The sequence below is a fragment of the Cyrtonyx montezumae genome, unplaced genomic scaffold (genome assembly GCF_038088225.1).
Source record: "Cyrtonyx montezumae isolate F1298 unplaced genomic scaffold, pur_monq_1.0 scaffold_44, whole genome shotgun sequence".
NCBI lineage: Eukaryota > Metazoa > Chordata > Aves > Galliformes > Odontophoridae > Cyrtonyx > Cyrtonyx montezumae.
In genome coordinates this window covers 373,414-384,183 of record NW_027072050.1, presented here as the reverse complement: position 1 = coordinate 384,183, position 10,770 = coordinate 373,414, and the positions used below count along the sequence as shown (strand labels likewise).

At 62.7% G+C, this 10,770-nt stretch overlaps 1 protein-coding gene across 3 annotated transcripts; it reads right to left on the bottom strand.

Moving 5' to 3' along the window:
* Positions 1-221: 221 nt before the first annotated feature.
* Positions 222-10,555, bottom strand: TJP3 (tight junction protein 3). 3 transcript variants are annotated; one of them, XM_065747368.1, is made up of 21 exons: positions 9,908-10,555; positions 9,399-9,519; positions 6,715-6,903; positions 6,513-6,637; positions 6,318-6,420; positions 5,665-6,130; positions 5,284-5,387; positions 4,666-4,828; positions 4,486-4,576; positions 4,213-4,277; positions 3,976-4,054; positions 3,695-3,845; positions 3,254-3,362; positions 2,652-2,871; positions 2,164-2,360; positions 1,973-2,068; positions 1,633-1,703; positions 1,232-1,543; positions 921-1,145; positions 656-708; positions 222-550 (listed from the first exon to the last, which is right to left on the bottom strand). In XM_065747368.1, the coding sequence occupies exons 1-21, from the start codon at positions 10,180-10,182 to the stop codon at positions 451-453; spliced, it is 3,315 nt and encodes a 1,104-aa protein (XP_065603440.1). In that variant the 5' UTR covers positions 10,183-10,555; the 3' UTR covers positions 222-450. The 3 variants fall into 3 exon arrangements, with proteins under 3 accessions (XP_065603440.1, XP_065603439.1, XP_065603441.1); XM_065747367.1 differs by having other exon boundaries at positions 3,695-3,851; positions 9,908-10,554; XM_065747369.1 differs by having other exon boundaries at positions 3,695-3,851; positions 6,715-6,771; positions 9,908-10,554.
* Positions 10,556-10,770: the final 215 nt, after the last annotated feature.

Here is a 10,770-nt window from a genome sequence, read left to right as displayed (position 1 = left end):
GGCTGCAGCTGAGGAAACTCAGCTCAAGGGACACAGCTCTGAGCCCACCACAGTGCCAGACATCGGCCTGAGGCTGCTGACCTCAGGAGGGGCCAGCACTGATGCTTACCATCTGCAGGCAGAGGGCCGTGGCCTTAGAGATGTGTAGATCCCAGCAAGGCTGCCCTGCTGTGCCTCTGCCCTGCACGCTGCCACGCAGCACACACAGCAGCAGTCCGTCCTACTCAAACCGTCCCCTTTATTTCATCCTCAGAGGCAGTGGATGAAGCGGGGCAAGGAGGCACTTGGTGATGCAGGCACAGCCTGCCCAGCTGTGGGGTGCTGTGTGGCACTGCCGGGGCTGTCACTCGGCCCTGGTGGCACGGGGCTGTGGCAGGGCTGGCCCGAGGGGCCCTGCAGGGCAGAGACCAGCACGGTGATGCTCAGCGGTCCTGGGAGACATTGACCCCTCTATACATCTGTAGCTGGGCCCCACTCGTAGCCTTCGTCCTCATCTGAGTCATCCCTGGCTCGTGTGAATCTCTTCCTCACGGCCTCGTGCTCGTAGTCCCTGCAGGATGAGATGCTGCAGTGACACCTCTGTGATTGATCAGTGGAGGCAGCCACTGCTACGCAGGGCCAGGCTGCACAGAGCTGGCCCCGGCACGCAGGGTACCTGATGCTGCTGTGCTCCCGTGCCCACTGTTCCTGCAGCTGCTGCTCTGTCACCTGTGAAAAAACAGACAGGTTTGAGATGGGACAGGCAGGAATTGTGCCCCAGCCAGGGTCTGGGCTGCGTCCCCTCAAGGCAACAGGTGAGCGAGGCATCGGCACAGGAGCTGCAGACGTTAGAGGTGGCAGCCCTCCTGCCAGGGCCACGTGGGATAGGAACTCCCCCATGGCCAGGTTCTGTGCCCCTCATAGTGGTGTGGGGGACCCACCTGCTCACTCACACCACGGCTGAGGTTCATCTGCGCCGGCTCAGAGGAGCGGGAAAGCGCGGGCTGCTTGTAGGCATCCTCTGCCTCGCCGTCGGTGTAGGCCCCCCCCTCACCATCCGTGTCATCGTAGTCACTGTTGGCGTGACTGTCGCAGGTCAGGTAGCCCGAGGCTGATCTGCTCGGCGGGTTCAGCAGGTCCAGGCTGTCCTCCAGCACCGTGTCCACCTGCAGGTGGGGACAATGAAGACGTCTGGGCACGGAGAGGGCAGATGCAGCCCCGCACTGCAGGGCTTCACCTTTCTGCGCCATACCTGCTCCGCTGCCGTCCAGACGGGCTGGCTCTGCTGCGTCCTGATGATGTTCTTGATCTCCTCATACCAGGCGTTGCCACTGCCACTGAGGCTGATGGTAGCAGTGAAGAGGTGGCTGCAGTACTTCTTCATCTTGCTGGCCTGGGCGTAGAGGCGCCGGGAGCTCTTCCTGGAGTCGGGTGCCAGCCACTGGCGCATGGCCTTGATGCCCTGCCGGCTCTCGGGCTCACAGAACACCACCACGGGGTAATACTGCACGTAGTTGAGGCGCTCCACCGCTGAGGGCGTGATGTCCAGCAGCGCGTGCTTGTCCTGGGGCGGGGCACCAGAACTCAGCCCCGCTGGGGATACGGTCACCCACCCGGCTCCCAGAGCACAGGAAGGGTTTCCAAAGCTCTCACCTTTTCAGCAATCTGCCGCACCGAATCCAGCTTGATGACCTTGGACGATGCTCCATCTCGGGGCACGCTCGCTGCAGGACAAGGAAATGAGATGTGAGAGGGGCTGGGCATTTGTGCCATCCCTGTGGGTCTGGCCTGTGGGCTGTGTGCCTCCATGGGGGTTGTCTGAGGGGCATGGGGGTTGACTTGCCCATGGTGTGTGGGGAGGGGGAGACTGACTCCAAGAGGGTGCTTGGGTGTCACGGTGGGGTTGTGAAGCAGGATCAGGACTAATTAAAAGCTCCCACAGCCACCTACGTCAAGGTCCAGTGCATTTCACATTGCTGTGGAAGGCACTTACGTGCAATCTCAAAGAGCTGGGGCTGCTCCATGCTCAGCTTCTGCATGGCAATGTCTGTGATGGGGCCCAGGATCACCACCGGCCGCTTGAAGCTGGCTGTGGGGAGAAGATGGAGCAGCTCAGGGGGGCTGAGCAAAGGGTCAGCCCCAGGAATGAGGATCCCGGGTGGGTCCGGGCAGCCCGGTACCAACCTTCCTTCAGAACCACCCTCTCATACGGGGGATAGTGGCCCTGCTTTGTGAGGGCAGACAGGTCCTCCCGGCTCTTCCGCAGCATCTTCTTGGCTCCCCGCAGACCCCGCAGCTTCCAAAACTCAGCCCGTGCCCCAGAGGGGTTGGTGCCAGGTGTGGCTTTCAGCACAGACTCCAGGCTGGCAAACTGCTCAGCCCTGGGAAGAGAAAGGGCTCAGGATCTGCAGTCTCTGGATTTGCTCCTTCCCTCCAAGGAGTCGGGCCTGATCAGGCTGGGAAGCCTCACCAGGACCCCCAACAACCACAGCATCAACAACCCCACCCCACCCCAGGCACCAGGAACGCATTTCACCAGCTCACACTTCCCACCACCACCCATCAGCCCTCGCCCTGCTCTTACAGGGCCCACCACCCACATTGCTGTAACAGCAGGGAACCAACCCCTGCCTCTCTGCCCCCAGCAGGGCCGTTCCTGGCTCTCTCTGTACCTGCTCTGGTTGGGGATGATGCCCTTGTCCTGCTCCTGCAGGTCCCTGCCCATGCGCACAGCCAGCCAGCTCCCCAGCCTGCCACGGTACATGGTGTCCAGCACGTGGAAGATGTCCCCACGGACAAAGCTGAGCCCCGATGGAGTATCCTTCTCATAGTCAAAGTGCGTCCGGATGTAGAAGGAATCCCCCACGTTGGATGAGATCATCTTTCTATAAACTGGAGCCCGGGATGAGAGTGACCATAGGGGAAGAGCGGGCAGAGAAGTAATTAGGAGTGGAGGAAGGTGCTGGGCTGCCCTGGGGACACAGCTATGCATGGTGCTCTTAGGCACATTGGGGACAGCAGGATTTGACCCCACAGTGGCCCCTCCAAGCTGATCCACAGAGTCAGCAAACCCCCTGCTCCAGGATGCCACTGCACAAATGGCACTCCAGGATCATCCAGTGCACTCCCATCACCTCCTTGGGGGAGAGGAGGATGGTGTGAGGAAGAAGGACCACATTGTGGGGCAGAAAGAGTTGCGGGGAGCTGAGCAGTCTGATGCTCACTCAGAAGAGATGGAGAGACATGAGCCCAGAAGTCACCAGCCATCACTCACTGTCCTGCTTGCTCTGGATCTGCAGTATGACATCCTCCCCCGGCGGCAGCTTCATGAGATACTGCACCGCCTCCTCACGGGTCAGGTTCTGGAAACTGGTGCCATTCACCTGTGTGGGAAGATGCCCAGATGTGCCCTGACAGCGGGATGGAGGGTGTGGGGTCCAGTGTGGTCTCAGGACCCCAGGGTAGGGGCGTCCCTGGGAGTGGGAGGGGAACCAAGTTCCTGCCACAACCCCTGGGTGACACTGGGAGCAGTTCCTCTGCACAGTGCCTGGACTCTGCCAGGCAGGGCCCATGGGCCCACACTAATGGGTCTGGGCTGCGGGCACCAGCACTGCCTCAAAATGATGCCCAGTGGGGGAAATCCAAACAGCATGGAGGGTATTGGGTACAGAAGCTGGGCACTAAAGCATTCAGTGCCATTCCTACTCCCAGGTACCTGCAGGATCTGGTCCCCTTCCTCGATGCCCTGGCTGTCGGCTGGGCTCCCCTCCTGCACACCCGACACGAAGATGCCCACGTCGTTCCCACCAGCCAGCCGCAGCCCCACGCTCCTGGCCTTCACAAACTGCACGACCCTGGAGTCAGGACTGTACCTGCCAAGGGGAGGCTGCAGTCAGCACGTTGGTGGTCACCAATGCAGAGCCCCCAGCCCTGCAGCTGCCCCACAGCAGATCCCTGTCTGCTCAGCCCTTCCCACCACCTCTTGCAGAGACGCACCCATCCTTGGGGGCAGCTCGGGCAGTGGGTCTGCTGCGGGGGCTGTGGTGGCCGTCCCTTTCCACAGCTTCCAGCATGTCTGCAGGCAAGGAAAGCTGATCCAGGAGGTGCTGGTGGCTGTGTGCTCCCCCAGACCACCGAGACACAGAGAGAGCTGGTGGGTTTGGAGTAGGGACACATAAACTGGAGCCTGCTCAGAACCCTCAGCTCCCCCCAGCCCGATCTGAGCTCACCCACCATGGCTCAGAGCATCATCCATGTTTGTGTTGGTCGCAGCATTCCTGCTTGATCGTCTCCTCTCTCTGGAACAGAGTCGGGAGGTTTTAAGGAGGGCATGGATGTGGGGATCAGCATGAGCAAGATGGGGCTCAAAATGCAGTGCCACCTACAGTAAGCTGGCTCCAGCACATAGGAAAACCAGGCCCTCCAGATGGATAGAGAGCATGGGAGAATCTTATGATCAATGGGAAAATCATGGGGACACAGGGATGGGAACACAGTGGGACTTACACTGGTGAATTCATCCTGGCAGCAGCTGGGAGTCGTGGGGAGGCCTTAGGGGATGGTGGGTGGGACGCATCAGAGTCGATGTCGGAGATATCTGAAGCAACAGAAGGAGAGATGCATCAGTGCCCATCCAGTCCCCACACTGTGCAGTGGGACCCTGGCACTGCCCCTCTGTCCCCTCACCGTCCATCCGGGAGCTGTCACTCTGGTAGTCTTCCATGCTGGGGATGTTGATCAGGAACCGCCGGTGGTCCCGGAGGACGAGCAGAGTCAGGATCCCCTCTGTCTGCTCAATGAGCTGCTGGGTGTCAGCCAGGGACATGTCCTCACTGGCCACCCCGTTGATCTGGAGGGGCAGAGTGGGAAGGCCTCAGGGTGCTCACTCCTGGGAAAGGCACCCCAGGAAAAGCCTGATCGCACAGAGATGCTCCCACCACAACGCTCCCCTGTCTAATCCTCCCCAGACACCTCGAGCATCATTTCATCTGTCATGGCCCAAACCCCTGAGCTGCTTCTTGGCTGTTCCCCCAGAAGGGACACCCACACACAGCACAGGACTGGTGCCATGGGGACAGGAGGGAGGAGGTGACAAGCTGCTGCCCCTGGCACCAAGCAGAGCTGATCCCCAAGAACCCCTGCGTAGCCCTGGGGAGCAGGGCAGGATGAGTGCACCAGGCAGAGCTGCCTCCAGCCAAACACACCCACAGCTAGTCCCCTGCAGTGTCACCAGCCACCAAGAAGCCACCCAACAGGAGGGCACTGAGTCCCCCGCAGTACTGTGCGCCCCATCTTACCCCGTACCTTCAGGATGAGGTCTCCCTCCTGTAAGGAGCTGCGCCTCGCTGCCAGCCCGCTCTCCACTATGTGCTTGATGAAGAGCTGGCTGCCCAGCTTCAGGCCGTACTCTGCATCAGAGAGCCCATGGCAGTGCAGGGGCCAGGCAGAAGCAGGACTCCTTCAAAGTTCCCCCTCACCACCACCCCACAAGCAACTGCAGCTCCCACCAGGCCGTCAGCAATCCCCAGAGCTGAGCTGTGATGCCCCCACGCTGACACCAGCAGGCTCAGCACCCACAGCACAGCACACATCACCGTCCTGCTGCGTGCCAGAGCCTCACTCCAGAGACACGCAGCCACCGCCCGGACAACAAGACGCAGGGATGCAGGGAGCAGAAGGCCCTACCTTCATCCTCCTTCTTCTTCACCAGCACTGACGTGACAGGTTTCATCAGCACGTCCCGGCGTGGCAGCCGCTTGAACCCCGACACCAGCGCCAGCCCGTTGGCGTCCCCTTCGTGGCTGAAGCCATTGGTGGAGCGGTGCCGGCTGCAGCCCCCGCGCTCCGAACCGCTGTTGGGGCTCTGCCTCCAGTGGTTGCTGTCCTGGCTTCGCCTCCGGCTGCGGTTCGACCTGCGGCGGTGGCGGTCATCCCGGTGGTGACCAGAGCTCCTCTCGCTGGATGAGTCCCCGTCGTAGCCCTGGTTGTGGTCCAGGTCATCTCGGGAGCGGTGCTGGCTGGCGCTGCGCAGGGCTGGATCCACACCATGAGAGTCATAGTCATCATCCGAGTCGTAGCGCCGGGTCACGGCAGGGGATGCGGGGCTGCTCTTGCTCACAGGGAGCTGGATTTTCTTTTGTCTTTTCAGTGTCTGCACGTGGAAAGGAAGGGATGTGGATGAGGTGATTTCCCAGCCCAGAACATGAACCATGGGTACTCTGAGGGAGCAGAGCACAGGGCCACAACAGGAGTGGGGCTTTGCCCGAACCCCAGTGCAAACAGGCACAGGGACAGGATGGGGACATGCACAGAGCAGTCCCACTGCATGGTACACTCACAATGTTGGCAATCTTGCCGCAGGTCTTAAGTGTCTGGATGGCAAAGGAGGATGAGACATTCTCCATGGAAAGGCCGTTCACCATCACGATTTGATCCCTCCTCCTGTGAGGGAAATGCAGCAGTGATTTGCTGCCCTTCCTGTCCCTGCTGGCAATGATGACCCCCACTGCATCCCCACGTCCCCCCGCACTCACTGAAGCTGGCCAAACGCCGGTCCCCTGGACACCACATCTGAGACGACAACCGCCGTGTCCCCAGTCACCTTGTTGGGACGGTCCCGGCCACCCGAAACGGCGAAACCGAAGCCCCGATGAGGGTCCTAGCAGGAAGGGGCAGAGAGGGGCTCAGTGCCCGTCCCCACCACGGCCATCCCACGGCCACCTCAGCCACGCTCACCTTGCTCAGCGTCACCGTGTGCTGCTCCCAGATCAGCATCTCCTCCATGGCGGCCACCTGCCAACGCAAGCGAGAGAGGGCGAGCGCTGAGGCGGACCGGTGCCCCGGCTCCAGCCCCGGGGCCGGGGGTGCGGATCGGCTCTGGCTCTTTTTCACAGCCACCAGCCCCTTCCTCTGTTCCGCTCTGGGCTGCAAGGCAGAGTTGAAGCGAGAGCTTTCAGTGTCAGCTGAGCCACAGGCACTGGGGATACGAGAGCACAGGGCACCCCACCCACTGCCCTCCCTGCCCCAGCAGCCAGCAGACCCCTGCTGCTGCTTCTCACAGTGCTCCCGTGCCCCCCCAGCTGCCCACCCCAGCCCCGCTGTGACCACGGAGCTGGCGGCTCTGATTGCCACTGCGTGAGCATCTGGCTTCACTCTTTGGTTCTCCCCAAATCCAACAGTTTCCACTTAGGACAGATGCCTCACTGGGATGCACGTGCAGGATGAAGCACTGCCCAGCACCCCAGAGGGACGCAGAATCTGTGCGCCAGGCAGGGAAAATCCCGGAAACAACGCCGGTGAGACCGCGGAAGCTGGCACGGGGCGGTGGCTCCCGCAGCTGTTCTACAGCCTCTATCTCAAGGGTCATCTGGGTATGGAAAAACAAACCAGGAGGGCCGGGCGACGCCGTGATGGATCAACCACAGCCAGCAGCTCCACACCGTGCCACCACCACCTGGCTCCCACCTGCTCCCCACAGCCACCAAGCAAGCAGGACAGGGCTGTCTCTGCCCCCCAGCCCTGAGCCCACCTCGCTGACCTCCCCGCGGCCTTCCCAGGATCTCCTGGTCCCACCCGAGTGAAGAGCGCACCTGGAACCGAACGGCCATGCTGCAGCACGGGGCCCTCAGCAGGTGGCTGCTGCACCCACGGCACAGCTCAGCACCCACGGCACAGCTCGGCACAACACGGCACACACGGAATGCCACGGCTTGGCACAGCCCGCCTCCCGACGCACCCTGCCGGCCCCGGGGCGTGCCCAGATGGGGCTGGGCAGGCAGGCACCAAGGGTGCCAGGGGATCTGTGCTCCTTGTTGGTACAGCACGGCACAGCATGGTACAGCCCCTGCACAGCACAGCACTGCACAGCACGGTACAGAGCCTGCACGGTACAGCCCCTGCATGGCACAGCGCTGCTCGGCACAAGGTCAATGGGTCTGCCATTGCAGATCACTCACGGCTCCCCTTACCCACTGGTTCTGCTGTAGCACATCTACAAAGACTCCCAAGACCCACTAGTTCTGAAATAGCAGTCCTCTCAGGGCTCCCATTGTCTTCTGTCCCATCTGCCATGGCAGCAGCCCCCAGCTCTGGCCCAGCTACCTGCGCACCCATCCTGTGCCACCCGCAGGTCCCTTTCCTGCCTGGGGTCTGCACGACAGCACCAAAGGGTTGTTCTGGGCCCTAACGCACCTCAGCCACCTCTGAGCCCAGGTGAGCCCACTCGACATTGGCAACTGGGGCTGGAAATCCCAGAGCCACACTGGAGATACTGCAGCACAGCACCAGTGGGTGTGATGGCATCCAAAACGAGCGCTGGTGCCCATGGGAAATGCCAGTCCATGGGGCCACAGTGAGTGGGGACACAACCTCACCGGGGACAGGGCTCAGGGCAAGCATGCAGCCCCAGACACAACAAAGGAGCCCCAAAATGCAGCAGTGGCCAGAAGTATGGTGCAATCATTCACCTGGGCCTGAGAATAACCCAGGCTGAGAGCACAGGGCAGAGTCCAGGAGGCTGGCCCGCACCACCCAATGTCACCGGCCATCGAAACCAGCACCAGCACCCGCCCACAGGGAGACACAGCTTCAGTGGACCCCAGTCTGTGTCCCCTACCCATCACTGGGGATTGGTGAACTGACCTCACATCTGCATCCCGCAGCTCTCTGCCCTCATGGGGCTGAAGGGACAGTGCAGGGACAGCAGGCAGCTTCCTCCTGCAGGGAATTGTCTGTGGGGACACCAAGCCCCCGTTCTGCCCTCAGCCTTCCTGGGGGCCCTGCCCCGAGCTAAAGGCCGAGGCTGGCAGCCAGAGGAGCCGGCTCAGCCGGTTCCTGACAGAAACCAGCCCGCACCCGAATTGGCCCCACCAGGGGAGGCAGTATCTGGGCTGAGCAGACCATGGCCCAGCCCAATACCAAGAGCCCCACGTGCCCCACTCACACTGGGATGGCCCCCACAGCCTACCTGGTTCTACCAAGCCGCCCATCCCTTGTCTGGCAACAGCAGTACAGGAAGAGCCCAGTCCCATCACTGAGGTCCCTATCCTGACAGCAGCTCCCCAGCACCTCCCCAAGTTCCAGCTGCATCCTGGGGCTGATCCTGACCTTGTCCTGGTGCTGGGAGCTGCCCCGGCTGGGTGTACAAAGGCAGAATGGAGGCATGGCCTCCAGGCTGGGGCACGGAGCCACAGTGACAGAGTCCCAGCCCTGAATCCTCAAGTCCACACAGCCTGAAGCCACAGCACTCAATGAGAGTTCTGCCCCATGCCCTGCTCAGGTCGCCCCACCAGTGTGCAGAGTGCCTTTGGGTCTCCCCTCCCACTCTGTCCCTGGGCTGCAGGAGGGTCCCTAGACCCCCTCCCTCCTGCAGCTGGTGCACACGGGTGGCCCATAGCTGTGTCCCGTTCCCCAGCACTCACCGTGCAGTGGCTCGGCCCCCGCGGCTGAATCTGACCAGGAAGGAGCTGAGCGCCAAGGCTGGTGGCAGCGGTGACACTCCTGGGTGCTGCCTTGCGTAACCCTTTGTGGGCCAGACGCTGCCTGCAGGAGAGAGACAACAGGAACTGAGGGACTCTACAGCAGCACAGCAGGAATCCTGGGGGGCTGTCTCTGCTCTTCCCCCAGGCTAATGGCTCAGCCATGTCTGCTCCCATTCTGATAACGAGGCAGAGGCAGGGTGCTTGGGAACGTGGGGTGGCGGTGCCCAAGAATGGGGTCCTTCCCCCTCCCCAACTTGGGGGTTCTGTGCTACCTGTGCTGCCCAGAGCACCCACACTCTCCTCAGGCCCCAGAGGGCGCAGGGACAGTGTCAGCTGCCAGCTCACCCACAGCACCAATACTGTTGGGCCACAGGAGAAAACATGACCACTTGGTGCCCAGTGGTGGCTTCCACCTGCTTTCCTCCCCATCCCCTTTGCTGGGCCCCCACCTCGCAATGGGCCTGGGCTCCTTCCTCCTCCTGCAGGGTGCAATTCCAGCCACAGAGATCAGCTCCACGCAGCGGCTCCCAGCTCCAGCAGCCTGCCTTTGGCTCCCGGGGGGCTGTGGAGGGCTGAGGCCCCGTGCCAGGGCGTCGTGAGGGGACCAGTTCCTCCGGAAGCCCCCTGCCACCAGCCACGAGCCCAGGGTTGGGGCCATGGCAGTGGCCCTGTCTGAGTGCAGCCGCTCACTGCTCGTCTCGCAGGAGGATGGGGCAGCTCCCATGCTCCCCTCCCGGTCCCCTCCCTCGCAGGGACGCGGCCCAGGCCCCTCGGGGGCGCGGTGGGGCGGCCGCGCATCATCATTAGGGCTGGCAGGGAACGCGGCCCATTGCCGGGCGGGTTTTGCAGCCCAGGGCAGACACGGCCGGAGCCTGGGACGCAGCTGTCCCCTGGGCCACGCGAGTTCTGAGGGAGGGAGAGTGTCACGGGACGGGGGCCGCCCGCCGCAGCCTCTCCCAGGGCTCGGCTGCCGCTAGGTGGTGCCGGGGGCCGCAGGGCTCGGCCTGAGGCTGTGCCACAGGACACGGCGGAGCCGAGCGGGGCTTTCGGACAGAAAGGGGGAGCGGTTCTCCAGCACGGAACGAACCCAGAGATCTCAGCGCGGCTCCGCCGCACCGGGGCCCGGCACAGGCCACCCCAACCGCGGGCAGCAGCGAGCCCCGCTGCCATGGCAACGGCCAGGGCCCGCCCCGCGGCCATAGCGACGCTCATGTCCCGCCCTTCGCACCCCGACGCTGCAGGCGTCGCTTTATTGTCGACGTCTATGGTGCGCCGGACCCTATGCCCGTCCCCGCGCCTCCCACCCCATCTC

Bases quoted from the DNA above. Each gene is read 5' to 3' on its own strand.
- TJP3 (XM_065747367.1), bottom strand. From the start codon at position 10,182: ATGGGAGCTGCCCCATCCTCCTGCGAGACGAGCAGTGAGCGGCTGCAC. The intron at 6,421-6,512 runs GTGAGTGCGGGG...TTTCCCTCACAG, and splicing joins CCGGCGTTTGGCCAGCTTCA to GAGGAGGGATCAAATCGTGA. The intron at 551-655 runs GTACCCTGCGTG...CTCATCCTGCAG, and splicing joins CGGGAGCACAGCAGCATCAG to GGACTACGAGCACGAGGCCG.